General features: G+C 34.2%; 1 protein-coding gene across 2 annotated transcripts in view; it reads left to right on the plus strand.

Moving 5' to 3' along the window:
* GLRA3 (glycine receptor alpha 3) overlaps window positions 1–20,347 on the plus strand; it is a 195,646-nt gene that overhangs the window by 65,862 nt on the left and 109,437 nt on the right. For both annotated transcript variants that reach the window (XM_015073143.3, XM_015073144.3), the window contains exon 3: window positions 2,436–2,503. In XM_015073143.3, coding sequence (XP_014928629.1) covers window positions 2,436–2,503 — 68 coding nt within the window. The remainder of the gene's footprint in view (window positions 1–2,435; window positions 2,504–20,347) is intronic.

The raw sequence follows: 20,347 nt of genomic DNA on the forward strand, positions 1-20,347 counted from the left end.
ATTTCAGAACTTCTGGGTAGGTTAATGATACATATGGAAGAAACTATGTGAAATACATAAAGAGTTTATCAACCTCAAGAAAGTGTTTACCGGGAAAGAAAAGTAATCATAATTTATTGCATGGCTTGATTGGAAATAATATTTACCTTGTCATAATGTAAAAAGTGAATACTAATCTAACAACAAAGGCAGTGTAACCATATCTGTGTACTAGGAGGATAAAAAAAGAGGTTTATGTTAGTGGAGGTGGTGATAATGGCTTGAAAGAAAGCTAAATAAATCCTCCTCTGCTGTGGGTATCAGAATATATGCTTAAAATGGGAGCATCTAAAAGTAGCAAAATAAGTTCATTATTTAGAGAAAATTAGGTAAATCCCCAAAGAATCTATTATATAAGTTGGAGTGATTATCTCTAGCGAAGGGGACATAGAGGTATAGGGCAAAGGGCAGGCATCTTAGCTAAGGCTTATATATTAGTTTTTGTGTGTGGCATTATCTGACTAGTAGGTAGAATTTAACTCGGAGTTATTTTAACCCTTACCACATAATATTTCAGTGTTGCTGATTTATATATCTATCAGCCTAATAATAAAGTCTGTAGCTAGATAATGGAATCCTTGGGATGTAATGTTATGTGAAGGTCATGGTACAACTTGATATGATGGGAAAAAATGACTCCTAGAATCAGACTAGTGGTTCCAATTCTAACTATGCTATTCATTAGCACCTTATGTGTCCTCTCTGAACTTTAATTCCTTTCTTGATAAGTGGTGTAATATTACCCATTTGCAGTGTTATATGGATTAAGTGGTATCTATGAATCAGCACAACACATGTTTAGTACATGAAGTACTAAACAATTTATGAGATCTTATTCCTTCTGCCCTGCTAGATGATAATTTCGTTGTGTTTTCTGCAATTTGGTGTACACAATTTGTAAATATTTAGTAAATTAATGAATAAATGGATCTCATAAAAACAAAAATTATTGGTTTTTATGATGAATGCTAAACGCATTTACAGGGGACTTCTGGAATGGCAGAATGATGTTTTCTGTAAATTCACTCCTCCAAAAAAAAAAAAAGTAATACAAATACTGAAAAAACTGTCGAAGTTAACCTTCGGGAGCTCTGAAAAGCTTGCAACACACTGAGGAATGTGTATTCAAGTAAAACTAATAGGTTTCTCTAAAAACAGGGCATGTAAATATGGCTCCCCTCCTGAGCTCCTGGTAGCCTTGAAAACCAGCAGCCTCTCAACCACAGAAGCTTACAATCCAGAGCCTAGCAGGTATCAAAGTCCACCCCTAGAGCTATGTTATTTTTATCTGGCCTGCTCCCTAGAAAAGTACCACTCAGATGGCTTATCATTATTTGGCTTTGACTGGGAACTCCCTCAGTGGGAAAATCCTATCCCAGGGCATTTATTAAAAATGATCACAAAAGTGATCACAAAAGGGGCACCTGGGTGGCTCAGTCCTTTAAGCTGATGACTCTTGATTTTGGCTGAGGTAGTGATCTCAGGGTCCTGATCTCAGGGTCCTGATCTCAGGGTCCTTAGAGCTGAATTCTCTCTCTGCCCCTCCCCTGCTCCTGCCTTTGTTCCCTCCTTGTTCCCTCCCCTGCATGCTCTCTTGCACATGCGCTCTCAAAAGAAAGAAAGAAAAAGAAAGAAAGAAAAAGAAAGAAAGAAAGAAAGAAAGAAAGAAAGAAAGAAAGAAAGAAGGAAGGAAGGAAGGAAGGAAGGAAGGAAGGAAGGAAGGAAGGAAAGAAAGAAAGAAAGAAAGAAAGAAAGAAAGAAAGAAAGAAAGAAAAGAAAAGAAAATGATCATAAGAAACTGTTGTAACACTGCAGCTGCCTAACGCTGTGTGATACAGAATCCTCAGTGGCTGCACACTGTGGGGGAAATACAGACTATTAGTCCAGGAAAGTCACTAAACAACAAACAACAATAATAAACACCAGTAACAACAACTGGGCTTTGCAAGTGGGAGGTCTGGTTTCCAGGGTTGCCACATTGCATTATTTAATGTATCCAATTTTTAACAACAACAACAAAAATATGTAGCATGAAAAGAAACAGAAAAATAGGGCCCATACTGGGAGGAAAAAATCAATAGGAACAGCCTAAAGGAGCTCAAATGTTGGACTTACCAAATGAGACATTTACAAAGCCATTAGAGATATCAAGACCAAATGAGATTGAAGACTTATATAATGGCCAGCCTCAGTGTTCAAAGGAGACTATGAATTTGCGATTTTCAGTTCAGATTATTTCACAGAGTGATTGCCTTCAATTTTATGCATCTGTGTGTACACAGATATAAAATATATATATTCCTTTTTTTAAAAAAACTGATAATGAAAAGCATGGAATTATTTAAAAATATTTTAGATGAGTATCTAAATAGTCTTTATGTTTTAATCTCTTTCAGGCCCTCCTGTTAATGTCACATGCAACATATTCATAAACAGCTTTGGCTCTATTGCTGAGACGACAATGGTAGGCATGTTTACTTTGTAACAAGTTTCACACTGGAGTATTTTGTAATTACATTAATAGCACATTTTCTGCTAGTGTTATGTAATTTAAAGCCAAAATTAATGTAATGATATTTAAAAAAATAAAATTAATGGTATAACTAAACTGTAATCAACTGCAGGCAATAATGTTTCATTTAGAGATGGTATAGTAAAGAAAATGTAAATAAAACCAAGAATGTTTTTTCCCATTTTGGTAATTAAATATTAAATCTCAAAGTAAAACTAAAATTTTACCATATAAACCATTTCTTTTCAATACTCTTTATAAACCAGACATAAACACAGAAGTAAATAATTTCATGTTCAATTATTCTGTGTACTTAAAATGTGTTTATAATATTATTTTGAGTCTTTATTTGGTTACTTTTCCAAATGAATATAGTATTTGCTCAAACATTATAAATGTTTTGTGAATTGTGGTATCTGCCTTAATTTATTGAAACACTTTGAACAGAGACTTCTGTTGAGAACTATGTAGTTGAGAACATTTTATATAATGAAGTTATTAAAGCCAAAACAATTATCATTACAGACCAAATTTATTCTGATTTGAATTTTATAACTTTCTCTAACGATCATGTTGTATCTCTACCTTACCCTGTTGTATCTCTACCTTACCCTGAAGCTTTTGTTGTGCATTTTAGCAAAACTAAAATGCAGAGACAGACTTATGAGCCACTCATATCTGTAAAATTGTCTAGCAGGCAATTTTTTTTTCTAATTTAAACTATGTATGGTGGTTCTTAAATTACCTAGAATTATAATCCATTCCTAAATTTAGCAAGTATAATTTGCATTAATTTTCAAAGTTGATGTTAGCTAAAATAGGATGTAAAATACTTAAAAATTTATTAGCTTCCAAAACCATTATTAAGTAAGTAGAGAACTATGTTCATTTTACGTATCTCAGAATGACTTGATAGCAAATTTTCTAAGAATAAATAATCTAATATGCGAATTATTACGGATGGATATACAGGTGTGTGTGTGTGTGTGTGTGTGTGTGTGTGTGTGCGCGCGCGCGCGCGTGCGCATAGAGGATCTATCTCAACAGGAAGAGACTTTACTTAGGCATCTTTTTTTCCCCTCATGTATGCAATATTTAGTCATTTAATGGCATCTCTGTGGTTTACCAAACTCAATATAATATAATTACAATAAAAGCATCAGTGAAGAAGAACTTAACTCACTTATTTGGGCATTATATAGAATTATCTTCACTACCGTATATAAATTCACATGAAGGTATGTGTGTGTAAACACAGAGAAAATGAGTATAATTTTCTTGCATAAGCACAGTGTGGTTCTGGTGCAATTCTGACTCTAAAATGACTATGATCCTGTTTTAAGCTTTGACATATTCTGGGTTTTCATTGAATATTTTGTCCTGATTTATATCCTGCATTTGTACTACTGGGGAGAAAAATTTTCCTCTACCCTTCAAGAATCTTTTGACTGGTTTAAGAATTAAGTCAACATGAGACAATTAACAGGAGAAAATTAAATATAATAACATACATATGAAGAATTCGCATGAACATAAGGGATTTCAAAGATAGTCAGGCAAAATGAGGTATATATGTCATCCTAAACTAAGGAGAAGGTGGTAGGAGTCTGGGACTTCAAAGGGAAGGACAGCAATTCACAGGAAGGTGAAAAAGAGTAAATGTTTGGTAAACAAGTGTCTGCTGGGCCACTCAGAAACAATGGGACATTGAGAGGACTTTAATCCAATAGGCCTTGCTAGGGCTCCTACCTATCTACCAGACTTAGTTCATATTTAACTATAGTTATCTATGGTGCTAGCTCCCTTCCTGGAACAGGTCCTCTGTCTAAATCCTTTTAGGCAGTTGGCAAAAAGAAAAACTTCCTGAGTCCTCTGGGGTTTTTTTAAACTTTTTTTTTTAAATTTACTTGGGGGTGGGGAAGAGGGACAGAGTGAGGAAGAGAGATAATCCCAAGCAGGCACCATACTGTCAGCACAGAGCCTGATGCAGGGGTCGATCCCACGAAGTGTGAGACCATGACCTGAGCTGAGACCAAGAGCTGGGTGCTTAACTGACTGAATCACCCAGGCTCTCCGTTGAGTCTTCTGTTTCTTAAAAATAATCAACCTAAAATAATCCATGTGCCGAAGAGACACATTTTGGGGGGAAATTTTTTTTCCTCTACAGTACATTCTTAGTCCAAATCATATTTAAAGATGAAGGAATCTCTACTGGCTTTTTTCTGCTTAGACTTTCCAAATTGTATTTCTAGCCCTGGCAACCTTTCTTTTTAATCGCTGCTATACATACTGTACAATCTCGAAAGCCTAAAAATATGTTTATACTTTCTCTTCTGCAAGATTGCTTCCACAAAATACTTTCAGCAGCAATAGTTGGAAAGACTTACAGCCTTACTTGTCTTTGTGGGATGGAGGAAGAGACTTGGAAAAAAGAAGATATGGCCAGATTTCCTTCTCATTAAACCTGAAAGATTGTTAGGTTCCTGAAGGTCTTTGCTTTTTATAGCATAATTATAGCCTGCCATAAATGGTTATAGCACACAATCTACAGGGTGACGACACCAGCTAAATTTCTCATCTTTAATAATTTTAGACTTCCTTTATAAAATAATATTACATAAAAACTTGCAGAATATTATACATACACTCCCACAGTGACTCTTACTCAGTTTTATTTCCCTTCTGTAACATAGAAATCCTTTCAATTCCCACATATTCCATCATAATGTATTTTTTAAAAATGATTTAATGTTTATTTTTGAGAGAGAAACAGAGAGACAAAGCGTGAGCAGGAGAGGGGTAGCGAGAGAAGGAGACACGGAATCTGAAGCAGGCTCCAAGCCCACAAACCATGAGATCATGACCTGAGCTGAAGTTGGATGCCCAACCAACTGAGCCACCCAGGCACCCCATCGTAATGTATTTTTTGAAATCATTTTTAGCATTTATCCCTTTCCTCTTCTGGGTCACAAGTAGCATCAATAAGCATTAATCAAACACCTCAGAGATTAATTACTATAAAATTTACTGTGTCCTCTTTGATATCTCTCTTTTTAGTCTTCTAAACTTTTAAACAGGTGATACTATTTCTATTCATGTAATCAGATTCAACATTTGTAAACTTTTTAATGGCATCAGATGGAAAAGCTGCAACATGGTGTCCATATACATAAGAATGAAAAAAATTAAAACTTACTATATTTAATATCTTAAGATTCATAAAATATTTTCTTACCACTTAATTAAGTTGATGTATTTTATTCATATTTTCTACATCATAGCTCTGCAAGTAAACTTGGTCCCACTATTTTATTTGCTGTGACGTTGTTTAAATTAATTTGTTTTTATGGAAGCATTTATGTATTTTTAAAATATTTACATTCCTTATACTGATATAGTTTACTTTTGGTTTTACAACACAAATAGCCTAATTCAACTAAGAAGATGTATTAAAATTGAGAAGATTGAATTTCAAATGACCTGCAATCATTAATAAATATCTTTGCATCTGAGATCTCATATCTAAAATAAAACTAAATAATTCTCCCAATCTGTATATCTCTGCTTAACAAAGACATTAACTGTCTTCAATGTCTATTTACTGACAAGATATATTAAGCTCCCTCTGCTGGTGTAGTTTCTCACAATTGTATCTCTCCACATTTAAAATTCACCCTTAGTCCCATTTGAGGTAATTATTTGATTCTTGAGAAAATAGCTCTAGCAGATATTCTACATATTTACCAATTTTTTGAAAATTAAGTTAATTTAAAATTTTAACATATTTTGCATCTTCTTCTTGTACCAAATCTGTTTTTTTTCAAATATTTATGTGAATTTTTCCAAGAGCATAAGCGCAAATTTATTTTTACCCATGAAACTCCTCCTTTCCCAGTATAGATTTGTCTAATTAACTTAATGTAGTTCCAACTATTCTCACTTGAGTACAATTTTATTATTCTTGGCATATAGTCATCAACTTTTTTTCTATAGATATTGTGGAAATTTGAAACTCCCTTACCTCTCTCACATTTGGGTCATGTGTCATATATTATGAGATTCTCTAAGGGTGTGTTCAGCCTCCATTAGTCCAAGTTCACATTTTTCTTAAGCAGGCAATGATTGAACAACTATGGGAAACCACAGTTCTTAAAAACATTAAATTAAAGATAAAGTTGGTTTACCATCATTAGAGTCATTCTTTTTCCCCTTTTGTAACATGGCTTGGTAAGGGAGGTACGTCTGTCCTGCCTTCTAAACTTGGGGTGACAAAAGTTGCTCATGATTGTTTTCATTGCTTCTCTGAGGGGAGGCTTAAGATCTCCACATTAATTTGAATCCTAAGTAAAACATAAACTCTTGCAAACCTGTGATGAGTTCTGGATAAGGCTTATATGCCAGGCTGAAAGCATTTGTAAGTTGGGCTTTAAAAAAAAAATCATAGATGAATGTAGTAATTTGGGTGTGTATATATAGCAGTGTCTCAAACTGAATATATTGGCTTAACCTATCTTCAGAAAAACAGATGGCTCTCCATCTTGTTACACATATGTTCTCAGAGAGTTAGAAAACTGCTCGGCTATGTGCCTTAAGTCAATATTTACTCATTGAACCATTACTTTTCACTAGTGCTGATAGAATAAATTATTTTTACAAAATAAAAACAAAAAAGTTAGCTATTTTGGTATAAAAGTTTTTCAGGTGTTTGTATACAAAGACATATGGCGGCGTTGGGTGAGAGTATCTGAGGGTCTGCTGTGATCTCACCGAATTGCCAAATAGCACATTTTCTCAATTTTTCACAGAAATGATGGCTTTATATAATCATACATTTGTACATGCTACGTTGAATCATCAATTAGAATTTCCAAAGAAGTCTAAGCCAGTATGGCATAAAAAAATTTATAGTAGCCATTTATAGATTCTTTTTATTTTAGGTTAGTTTAGTTTAGTTTAGTTTTTTAAAAGTAGGCTCCATTCCTCGTGTGACACACCTGAGCTGAGATCGAGAGTCATACATTTCACTGACTAGTCACCCAGGGGCCCCTCCATTTACAGACTTTTTTTTTTCCATTTACAGATTCTTAATGGGAAATCCTACATGTCCCTTTTTTCTAAGTGTATTTTTTTATCAAATAAAGTTTTTTATCAAACAAAGTTATTACGTATACAAATTTTTGCATAGGTGATATAAATAACACTCATTTTTCTATTATCTTAAGATATTAAACAAAAAAGAAATTGAAGCTGACCATGTACTCTTTCCCCAAACACTGCTTCCCTGCCTTTCCAAAAGAGGCTTTGCTTCTGAATTTAATATGAAGACATAAAATTCCATTCTACATTATGAAAATGTGAACAAAATGGCCATACTATAGTATCCACATAGAATTTGATTTTTTTGTTCAAATTCATGTTTTTTAAGATAAGCCTTAGACTATTTCATTCATTTTTATTTCAAGGAGTATTCTACATTGCATTTATTCATTCTACATTTGCTGGATATTTTGACTGTTTTTAATGTTGTTACTACTACAAAAACTCTGCATTGAAAATTGTTGCACATTATCTTCTAACAGGCATAGGCAAAATATTCCACAGGGTATATACCCAGGAGTGGAATTATTTGGCACAAGGTTAGATACTCAGAAGTGAAATTGCTTGGCTCAAATATTACTGTATTGCTCTCTAATGTGGCCATTCTGTCTTAAAGACCTACAATTAATTTTATGAGATTTTCTCATGTTTTACATCACTCACAGATAGTATTTACCTACTTTGGACATAATTGCCATTATTACGTACTGCCTTGATTAATAGTGTGGTTACGCATTTTACTGCAATGTCATTCATTCATTCATTCATTCATTCATTCATTTTTGCCATTCTGGTATCCTTTGTGCAAAATGCCTCTTCTACATTTATGTCTTCTACATTTATGCTCGTTTGTTTTTATAATGTATACACCAACATACACCACACACACACACACACACACACACACACACACACACACACACATTATTCTGAACATGAATGCTCTGTTATGTGCATGTTAAATACCAATTCTGCTTTTGTTTAGTGTGTTCATGATGTTTTATGATGTATAAATTATTTTTATTTTAATTTATAAAATTTAACATTGTTTTACTCACTGGTTTGTCCTTCTTTGTCTAAAGAAATCCTTCTCTCACCCAAGTTCAGAAAGACATTTTCTTATATTTTCTCCTCCTAAAAGCATTTTGCTTTTCCTATTAAGGTTTTAGTCCACCTGGAATTTTGTGTAGTTGTTTATATGTGTACGATGTGCAGCAGGTATTTATTTTTATTTATTTCACAATTGAATAATTACTTCTAATAGTTTGCAATTGTACCTCTGTCATATCTATCCCTAGATGGAATGTCTGTTTCAAAATTTGTAATTTTGTGCCAATGCTGAATTTATCTATGCCTGCATCAATATTATAGTCTTATTTATTATAGCTTTAAATTGGGCTTGATATTTAATAGGACAACTTCTCAAACATACTTTATTCTTTTTCAAAGTATTCTTAACTCTTCTTAGAAGTTTGCTTTTTCATGTAAATTTTAGAATCACCTTGTCAAGTTCCACAAATTAAACTGGAATCTATGAATGAATGTTGAGAAAGTTGTCATCTTAAAATACTGAATCTTTCCATCTATGAATATAATGTATCTCTCTTTTACTTAAATATTATCTAATATTATTTAACAAAGATAGAACTTCTCATAAACTTTTTACATATCTTATAATTTTAATAATTACTCCTTATTTTTATTTTACTTTGCAACACTTTAGCTGTGTTTTCTAATTCTTTATTGCTGATACATAAGAATATGATTGTTGCTTACATTGGTTTAATATGCTTTCATTTTAGCCCTAAAATGTTACAGTTCCTTCATGCAATCATTTTATCTAGGAATAATATGTTGATTTGTTCCTTTTCATCTTTATATGCTTGACATCTTTTACTTGTCTTGCTGTTTTAGCAAAAATAGTGTTGAGTGAAACTTATTTTATACCTGGTCTTAAAAGGGATATTTCTAATATTTGCAGAATAAATGTGATGCTTGCTTGAGTTTGATATCCTTTACCAGAGTTAGTTCCCTCTTTCTGTAGAACACAGAAATCATTAAAACAGAACACCCCCAAAACAGTAAGTCTTCTAATCCGTGAACTAGGGCATCAGTTTATTTGTCTTCTTCAGTTATTCTTAGCTACATTTTTTAGAGCTTGTCATATATTTTGTTTATTCTGAAGTATTGATGTATGGTAATAAATTTTACATTAAAATTCTTCAAATAATTTTTTATTCTAGAGTAGTTTCATATCTATAAAAAAGTTACATAGTATGGAGTTCCCCCATACCTCCTTCCCAGTGTCCTCTACTGTTAACATCTGGCATTAATATGATACATTTGGCACAACTAACGGACAAGCATTTGAAAAATTATCATTAACTGAAGTCTGTACATTTTTTAGTTTTTCCTTATTACTTCTAATGTCTTTTTTCTGTCCCTAGACCTATCCAGGATACTATGTTAAGTTTAGATGTCCTGTCTCCTCTCCTTATACTTTCCGTATATTTTATGGTCTTAACAGTTTTGAGTGCTGGTCAGGTACTTTGTAGAATGTCTCTCAGCTGACATTTTTCTTATGACTAGGCTGGAGCCATGAGGTTTGGAAGGAAAACCACAGAGGTAACGTGCCATTCTCCTCACTTTATATCAAGGGTGTGTGCTGTCACTTTGTATACTATGTATTCTCATTAGCAGTGACTTGTCAGACTTCGCCACTGTAAAGTTAACTCCTTTTTTCACCTTCTCCATACAATATTCTTTGGAAAGCAGCACAAGGACCATACTTAAGGATAAGGAAGAATTACTCTCCATCCCCTTGAGGGAATCATATTATCTGGCATTCTTCTATATAAGACATTTATCTATTCTTCCCCATTTATTTATTTGTCCAATGATTTATTTATACTAGTATGAATTCATGGATATTTGTTTTATACTTTGGGTTATAATTCAAAAGTACATTATCTACGTTTTTGAAGAAATATAAAGTGGATTGGTATGAAATTACAGCTTATTTGGGATTTTTATGGATTTCCAATAATTTATTTACCAGTGACAATTCTTAAATATAAGGAATGTGCAGCACAGAAATATAAAGAGATAGAAACTCTGATGGAGAGAATGAGGTACAGAATATTCAGTGTAATAGATTTTACAGAAAGAACAAAGGGAGTGATAAAAACTGACTATTATTATCTTTAAAAGATTAACATTAATCATAGTAATGATCAGAAAGCAGCAAAAATTCCTAGCAGACAAAAGTAAATCCATATGTAAGCTAATTCAGAAAAAGGGAGCTAAACAAAATTATTATTAAAAGTAAGGAAAGTGAAGACATTAAAAAGATACTTCAGAGGAAATGATATTGTATTATAAGTAAGTTTATGTCAATAATTTGAAATTTTTAAGGAAATGGACAAATTTCTTAAAAACAACTTTTGCAAAATGTAGAAAAAGTGAATAGTCCTCTATCTGTTCAAGAGTAGAATCTGTAAATGTAATCTTTCCCCCAAGTAAAATGACTAACATGGATGGCATTACTAGTAAATTTTACCAAATACTTATGGAAGAAATGACAGTGTTACACAAACTATTTTACAGAGTAAGGGAAGAATGAATATTTCCTAATTTTTTGAAACTAGCATAAAACTGATACTACACACTGCTCTTGACAATATAAGAAAAGATAATTACAGTTCAATATCCAAAATGAACACAGCAGCAAAAATCCTAAACCAAATATCATAAATTAAACCAGCAATATATAAAAAGACTAATCAATTATGGTCATAGGGGAGTTATCCCAGAGCTGCAAAGATGATTTTCTACTTGAAAATCAATATATATTTGATTGATTTTAATATAAGCCGTATTACTAACAGAATGAAGGAGAAAAGTCAATCATTTCAATGAATGCTGATAGCACTGAATGAAATTGAATGCCTACTCATGATTAAAAAAAAAAAACTCAGTGTATAAGTAATGGAAGGAAAACTCTTCAGTCTGATAAAGAACGTTTAGGAGAAATCTGCAGTTAATACCATTTTTAATTGCAAAATATTGCATGATTTCTCACTGATATCAGAGAAAAGACAAAGGTGGTCATTCTCCATCCATTTTATTTATCATTGTACAGGACTTGTGAACCAGTGCAATAACGTAAGAGGGAAAGGGAGGGAAAGAGGAGGAGAAGGAGAGAGGGAAGAAGAGGAAGAGAGATTTAAAGCGTAAAGAACAGAAAGAAAGGTGTACAAATGTCTTAACCATTTGCATGAGCATATTCATAGACAATACAAAGAAAGTGGCAAAGTAGTACCAAAACTACCTAAGTTATCAAATTCTTAGGATATTCGTCAATATTCTAAGATATAATTGTCTGTATATTTATAGAAACAACTGGAAAATACAGTCTAAATTATAACATTTGCACACACATACATACACACATTTCCAAGCTCTGTCTGCTTAGAGGGCCTAGAAATAATGATACTTCTGTAGCAATGACCGTACCTAGTAACCAGATCTGGGTTTCTAATACCATTCTCCGATAAAAATAGCCAGGGATCCATGGAGAAATTGTTGATTCTAGGGTTGTAGCAGGGAAGATACAAGATGAGTCTGGAACATCTTGTAGTAGCAGGATGCAAGAAAGTGCACATAAAAAACAAAATGATGGAAATATGTGAAAAGGATACAGGAGTCAAAACTGGAATGACTTGAACAAAAACTTATAATACAATATCATTTCCTCTGAAGTATCTTTTTAATGTCTTCACTTTCCTTACTTTTAATAATAATTTTGTTTAGCTCCCTTTTTCTGAATTAGCTTACATATGGATTTACTTTTGTCTGCTAGGAATTTTTGCTGCTTTCTGATCATTACTATGATTAATGTTAATCTTTTAAAGATAATAATAGTCAGTTTTTATCACTCCCTTTGTTCTTTCTGTAAAATCTATTACACTGAATATTCTGTACCTCATTCTCTCCATCAGAGTTTCTATCTCTTTATATTTCTGTGCTGCACATTCCTTATATTTAAGAATTGTCACTGGTAAATAAATTATTGGAAATCCATAAAAATCCCAAATAAGCTGTAATTTCATACCAATCCACTTTATATTTCTTCATAGCAAGTAACTCAATGACTTACATAAGGCAATTCATTCACACACTACGATGATGATGTTTTTCTTACAGCACTTTATTTGGCTTTTAGGATAGCATTTAACTCTATGTACTGATTTGACAAATAGACTTCATTGACATCCTATTATTTTATTCAATTTAGTTTTTTTTTTAATTTTTTAACGTTTATTCATTTTTGAGAGACAGAGATACAGAGTGTGAGTGCACTAGGTGCAGAAAGAAAGAGAGACACAGAATTCGAAGCAGGCTCCAGGCTCTAAGCTATCAGTCAGCACAGAGCCCAACATGGGGCTGGAACCCATGATCATTGAGATCATGACCGGAGCCAAAGTCTGATGCTTAACCGACTGAGGCACACAGGCGCCCCTTATTCAATTTAGTTTTAAGTACTCTTTATCTTTTTAATATTTCATTTAAATCCATAGACATTTACTTAGAATTTTTTTTAAATTAATGTTTATTTATTTTTGAAGGAGAAAGACATAGAGCATCAGTGGGGGAGGGGCAAAGAGAAAAGGAGACACAGAATCCGATGCAGGTTCCAGGCTCTGAGCTGTCAGCACAGAGCCTGACACGGGGCTTGAACCCATGAACCGTGAGATCATGACCTGAACCGAAGTTGGATGCTTAACCGACTGAGCCACCCAGGTGCCCCTAGAATTTTTTGATTATGGGCTCCACAGAGCAGCAATCCACTCTGCAATATTTATTATTATATCATTAACAACTAGAATAATTCTTAGCACAAAGTAACTCTTAATTATATATTATTGAATATCTGTATACATGTATTCTGGCCAACAAAGAGTCTTTTTTCCAAAAAGAAAACTTCACTACTGTATCCTTGTAAGAGTGTATAACTGTTTATTACTTGTATTGCTTCCCAATATGGTCTAATTTTGCATTTCTGAGTCGTGGTCACTGTTTTAATTTTTTTAGTGTTTTATTTTATTTTTTGAGAGAGTACAAGTGGGAGAGGGACACAGAGAGTGGGACAGAGGCTCTGAAGAGGGCTCTTTGCTCACAGCAGTGAGCCTGATGTGGGGCTTGAAGTTACAAACCATGAGATCATGACCTGAGCCAAAGTCGGACACTCAACCGACTGAGCCACCCAGGTACCCCCTGGTCACTATTTTAAATTGGTGCTACAGTCTCTTAAATATGAGCTAAGTAACTAATTGTGCAATCAAATTACTGTTTGCTAACATTGCTCAAATGAACATGGCTCTTTTATTAAAAAATTTCCTTGTAATTTTATCTTTCCTCAAAAAGTATTTGCTTTTTCAGCTGTATTGATATAGATAAGTTCATTAAAACATTAAAATTTTGTATGTAGACTTCTCTATGATAAGAAATTAGAACTCTTTTTTATAGTGCTTATGACAATCAAAGAATAATGTTTAAAAGTCTAAACTATTAAGATGTGATTGTTTCCGGTATCAACTAAGTTTAACCATAACTTTTTTATGACAATTGAAAGGAAATGTGTGTAATTTGAAGGAAAGTCCATTTTTTTTTATCTTTTTATAAACTTTTCCAAAAATGAGTCATTGGTCCTTAGTATCTATTGTCAATGGCTTAAGTTCTTGCAAAGTTTCACTTTATGAGTCTCATGTAGTGTTCAATGACTATTCCTGTATAATTCATATTTCTAGATTTAATAATGTTAATGTAGCATATGACTAGATGGACCCTATTCCATTTCCTTTTAGGAAAGCCTGAATACATCCTGCTATCCATTTAACATTAAGCTTATGTCTGTTAACATCTTATCCTCACCATCTTATTTTTCTCACTTTGAGTAATGGGTAAAGCCTAACCAAATATAGCAATGGCATTGGTCTGAAAGATTTTTAATTTCAAGCATGAGTAACCAGTGAGTGGCAGTATGAATGTCTTCTGAATATCATTATAAGCATGAATCAGAAATAGGGTATATTTATGGGAAAGGTCGCAGAAAGATAAGTATGCATGAAGGTTACACATTCTGGCAACCCCATCAGAAATACAAATAAATCTCTGCCTGGTGTAGTCATCCACAAGACCGTCCTTATGTTCATGTATCTCAAAAAGAGACTGTCTATCCTATTCGCACAGGTAAAGTTTCTTATCAAGAATATCACAAAGAATACAATTGCTTAATTGTGCTGTGATGTTATTAAAACAAACATGATCTTTAAAAGCATATTTCTAGTGCTCCAGGAGAAAAGTGCTAAAGAGAAACTCATAACAGAAAGAAAGCTTTAAGTGGAGAAGGGAGTTGTCAAGCACATAGTTCTGCAATTTCTCTACTCTATTGGACCACATATTTTTGTAGAATTTCCTGTTGTTCTGGCTAAGCAGGCTGAAAACTTAATTGTGTTTTGTTGATGCATTTGAAATATTTGGATTAAGACAAAATGAGGAAGATTATAGGGGTACATGTAGTGTCACTTAACTCTCTTCTCTGCCTACTAAAGCTAATTTATAATGGAAAGTTACTATTATCTGCATGTGGTCCTCTCTAGAGGAAGATGTTGTATAGAATTCACTGCTACCAGATCAGTTAAGCACTTGTTGGCCACCTAACATGGCATAAAAATGATCTGATTCTCATGAACAATTCATAGCAATGGTATTCATCTTCAAGGTATTTATTATCATGCAACCTTTTTCTAAGAGAATTTGATTTTTCTAAAAGAATGCACTCCAAAATGTCATTTCAACTTCTATAAAGATAAAATGGGCAGCAAGATAGGGAATTGTGTTCTCTAAGATGATTGGCACTAGTCATAATTTGTTACTTAGTCATGAATTTAGCATGTCAATTAATGTTCAGTACTTGGCAATCAATTTAAATTGCAAATACCTCTTCAACTGTGATTTTGAATCTCTGACAGATGAATGAGTTAAAGTTAGCACTGACACTCTCTAGACCAGTTAGACGACACGTTTCCATTGCTGTGATGAAACTAGCAGCCCATCTACAAACAAGACAACTATGCTTCACATGGACTCAAACGAGCCAGATGACAGGGACCTGAGGCTGGGCCACAAGTACCCTGTCAAATAGTAACAGATGCAGGCAAATAGTTAAGCAGTTCATGTTCAGAGAGTTGGTTGGAAAGTTCCTACTTAACTAACCCTACTTAATAACGATGAGAGCGCGCGCGCGTGCGCGTGTGTGTGTGTGTGAAATGAGTTTTAGTACTTCAGGATTTGGTTTTAAAAACATAAGGAAAATAATTTTGTTCTTAATCTCATCAAGAAGGCTCAATAACAAACTATTTGTTCTATGAGAGAGCATGAAGATACATAGATTTATTATGAGCACATATGTATTACTATGATATGCACCATCTTTTAAAAATTCTCCTTAGTAGTTTCTTGGAATGTTGCCAACACCCTATAGAGACTAGCTACAACATAAGATGAATAATCCTTTCATAAAGTTATATTAAGAGGTTTAATTAACACTAATGAGCTTATAACATATATCAACATTGAGTAGATAAACTGTATATATTCACAGATGAGTCCTGGGCAACCTTCATCTGTGATACCCATTTAATTTATCTGTAGATGATATCGAAGTCTTATTTTTCCTCTTAGGGGAAATTTGGGAGTACTTTCGTCTCCATTAAGTCTTCCAGCCCTACTGGGACTCTTCTTCCTACAGATTTTTAGAATTACCAAAGAATTCCTCTCTGCTTTTCCCTATCTGAACTCTTATCTCCCTCTTGGAGGGAGCCAAGATGGCAGAACAGCATGAACTCTCATCTCCCTCTTTCCCACTTGGACTTGCCTCCATCCCTTAGATAATGATTAGGCAGTGATGTTTCACTTACAGACTTCCAGGAAGTCTCTGGCCTGGTGCATGAGTCTCCCCCAGAGGTAGTAAGAGAACAGCTGATCCCTCTCTGAGCTAATGGGATGAAATTTAACCCCCTTCCTTGGTGGAAGTCATTTGGTTTGATTTAGGTTGTTCTTGCACTGATTTTCTCTTTTCTAAAACCATTGTTTATCCATATCAGGTCTCCCTGTAGTTTCTGCTCACTCAGTCTTTTGATGAACATTTAATTTTTAATATACCCTGTATTATATGCATGTTAAGTACACATACTAAGAAATAGTCACTAAAATGGTTAAAAATTCTAAGTATATTTTACTATCATATTTTAACTTGCTGTAAAGATAATTGCCATTCCTCACCCATGTGCTATAAAATTAAATATGATTAATCAAAATTTGACAGCAGATCCAAAAAGAAACGAATAAGCTCAGCTTCATTGTTTCTTTAGTTTGCTGGAAGATAATGTTCCTCCACCATTTTTTTCCTATTATGCCTCCCTAATGAACATTTTTAGACATTGTTTTCCCTAATTGCCCTCTCTATGAAATTTTAGCAATTCAGATATCCCATGTATCTGTTTATATACTCTGTGTATATCTCTGACTTACATGTAAAAGGAGTAATATTTTTTTCATTTTCCAAGAACCAATTTTTGCTCCCTTGAGAAGGATATAGTCATTGTTAAGAATGTGTACTCCAAAGTGTACTTATATTTATAGGTGTACTCATGAGTTCACTTGCCCAAAGCTAATATTTTTCTCTTCATTGCTTGGTAGCATATGGAACAGCAGGAGAAAGTGGGACAAAAACACTGTGAATTCTGAGGGGGGAGAAATACATTTTTATGCCCCTGGCTATTTGCAAAACTAGTAATGCACATGGACTGGAGGCCAAAGCATATTCTCTGTCTCATTAATGTGTTAACTTCTTCTGTTTTAGATGTTATTTTTCAAACTTTATATGTGTGCCTGCACACACACACACACACACACACACACACACACACACGCCCCTACACTAATTGTATTTACATTCAGATTTGCTTCATATTTATTTTCTATGTCTGATACACAGGCCATATTTGTTTTCTTTTTTTTAAAATTAAAAAAAAATAATGTTTATTTATTTTTGAGAGAGAAAGAGAGAGAGAGAGAGAGAGAGAGAGGGAGAGAATGAGTGGGGGAGGGCAGAGAGAGACACACAGAATCTGAAGTAGGCTCCAGGCTCTGAGCTGTCAGCACAGAGCCCAGTGTGGGGCTCAAACTCACAAACTGTGAGATTTGGACCTGAGCCAAAGCCGGATGCTTAGTTAACTGAACCACGCAGGCACTCCTCCTTTCTACTTCTGTGATGATATTTATGTTTTGCTTTTACTCGTAACCACTGTTGTATCCTATATTTCACTATTTAATAAAATTGATCTCAAAATACTTCCCATGTAGTTCATTCCTCAAGCCTGTTCCAGTGGCAACAGATCTTTGTGAGGTACACATAGTACATATGACATTACTGTCATGGCTAAGATAGAAGAAAGTTTTATAAAGTATAATTTACTCAAAAATAGAAGAAACTGTGACTTAGATCTCTCAAGGGAAAGTTCTTCATGAGATATGTTTAAGAATTGTCTGAAAACTTCCCCGAGAACTTGAAGATCAACCCCTCTATGAGTTAAGCTTCCAACAGAGAGGTGCCCAGAACCCAGATACCAGGCCTCTACCCTGCTTTTCCTCCCACTCCCATTAACTAGCATGTGTCTTGGGGTAATCTTTTCAAAAGCTTGTTGCTGATTGTGGATGCCATGTTTCACATTCCATGTATTTTCATGCATAGCCCTTGAAGTAAATTGTCTGGGACATGCTTTCCTCACCTATGCCCCTCTCCCACTTTCTCTCTCCGTCCTTAATTTGTCCACTGTCCCCTTTGGAATCTCTGTTTCTTAGTTGACAAACTTACCTACCCCGATCCACCCCCCCATACATACCCTTTATGATGAAGAGTATCTCTATTGTCTTAGTATCACAGAAGGACTCTCTCCACTACCTCTGCAATGCTTGTAAAGGTCTCCCATAATCCATGGACTTCAGGTCAGGAAGTCTTCTCCACTTCTTCATTCCACTTCCAGATACTTCTTCAGTCCTGCTTTGAAGCTACTATCTTTGAGTCTCCACATTTCTCCCCTGCTTTGATTCATCATATGCCAGTGTTGTGGTTACTCTACTCATCCATCTAAGACTTGAGCAGCTGATCCAGAGTCTTCTCCATCTGCCTTAATTTGACATGGTAGAACATCCAGCACCATCATCCCCCCAACCTCCTCACCTTTAATAAATATCTTTTTCACTTAAATTCAATCATCCACCTCCATGGATCTTGGGATCTCATGGGACTTGGTCAAAACATGAAATCTCCTCCAAAGGCTGAACAAATTCAAACATCTCAAACTTTGACATTAATTTCAAATCTCTTTCTCTCTTTGGTCTTTCAGCACTGAATTGCATAAAAATAAAACACACTCTAGTTATTTTATATGGAAATGGATACAGTCCAAAGAATAAAATACTTACAAAAATGTGAGAAGGGTGGGTAGAGGCAGCTCTAGGTTGATTGTTATCCAAAACTAGCAGTTTCATTGTTACTTGATGAATGGGTCAAAAAAAAAAAAAAAAAAAAAAGAAAAAGAAAAAGAAAAAAAGGGCATCATACTCAAATATGGTGTATCTTGCTGCCATAATTCAAAGAAGTCCAAGCAGCATTGTTCCTCTTTCTTGGTGGGAGGGAAGCAACTTGCCCTGCATGTTTAAAGAGATATCAGGACATGTTGTAATTCCTTGATATCCTGAAACTTTGTTGAGTTTCTTGGGGTTATCTCCTCTTCTCTGGCTTTTATAATGCTATCTGTTATTTTCTACTCACCTATTCTAGCAGCATGGTATCTTCAATATTGTAGACCAGTGGGATGTCTTGTGATGCTGGACTATCAGTGTTCTCATGGTCTTAATTATGGCAACTAGGCTGCAGAGTTGGATCTATTCCATCTTTGCAAAACAGCAAAGATATTTCTACGAGATAAAAGTTAATGCTTCTGATGTTCTCTGCCTAAGAATTTAGAAGAAATGTATTTAACACATCAGTCATAAACCAAGTGCCAATGACCCTATTGGTTTGCTCCAACAAAGAGATTATACATATGCAAACAACAGCTATAACTGAAGTAATTAGCTGAATAAAGGACATCCATAGGCATTTCCTATCTTCGAGTGTCTTCTACACAGTCCAAAAAGGAAAGTCAAATAGAGATGTTAAAGGGATCATACCTCACCATCATACAAGTCTTTGAAGGAGTCATTAATATCTTTGGCACCCCCAGGAATCCAATACTGCTCTTCGCTAATTATGTTGGAAAGAAAAGGGCTTTAGAGAATTCCATGTTGGTATTCCTGCCTTCATAATTCTTACTGCATAGGCAAAAGGGATTATATAAGAATTCTGTAGTTGATGACTTTACATATATTCAGCCATTCACTTAGGAAATGAGAAAATACCACAAAATGTCTTCATAGAACTATTGGAACAAATGTGAGATAAATTCTCATCCAAATTTCATTATTATCTGGCTCGCTCATAACCTGCTACTCTGACCAGTTGACAATAGTAGTATTTTGTATGTCTGGGAACTGGAATTAACTCAGAATGTGGTTCAGTGTTCTCAGAAA

The sequence above is a fragment of the Acinonyx jubatus genome, chromosome B1 (genome assembly GCF_027475565.1).
Source record: "Acinonyx jubatus isolate Ajub_Pintada_27869175 chromosome B1, VMU_Ajub_asm_v1.0, whole genome shotgun sequence".
NCBI lineage: Eukaryota > Metazoa > Chordata > Mammalia > Carnivora > Felidae > Acinonyx > Acinonyx jubatus.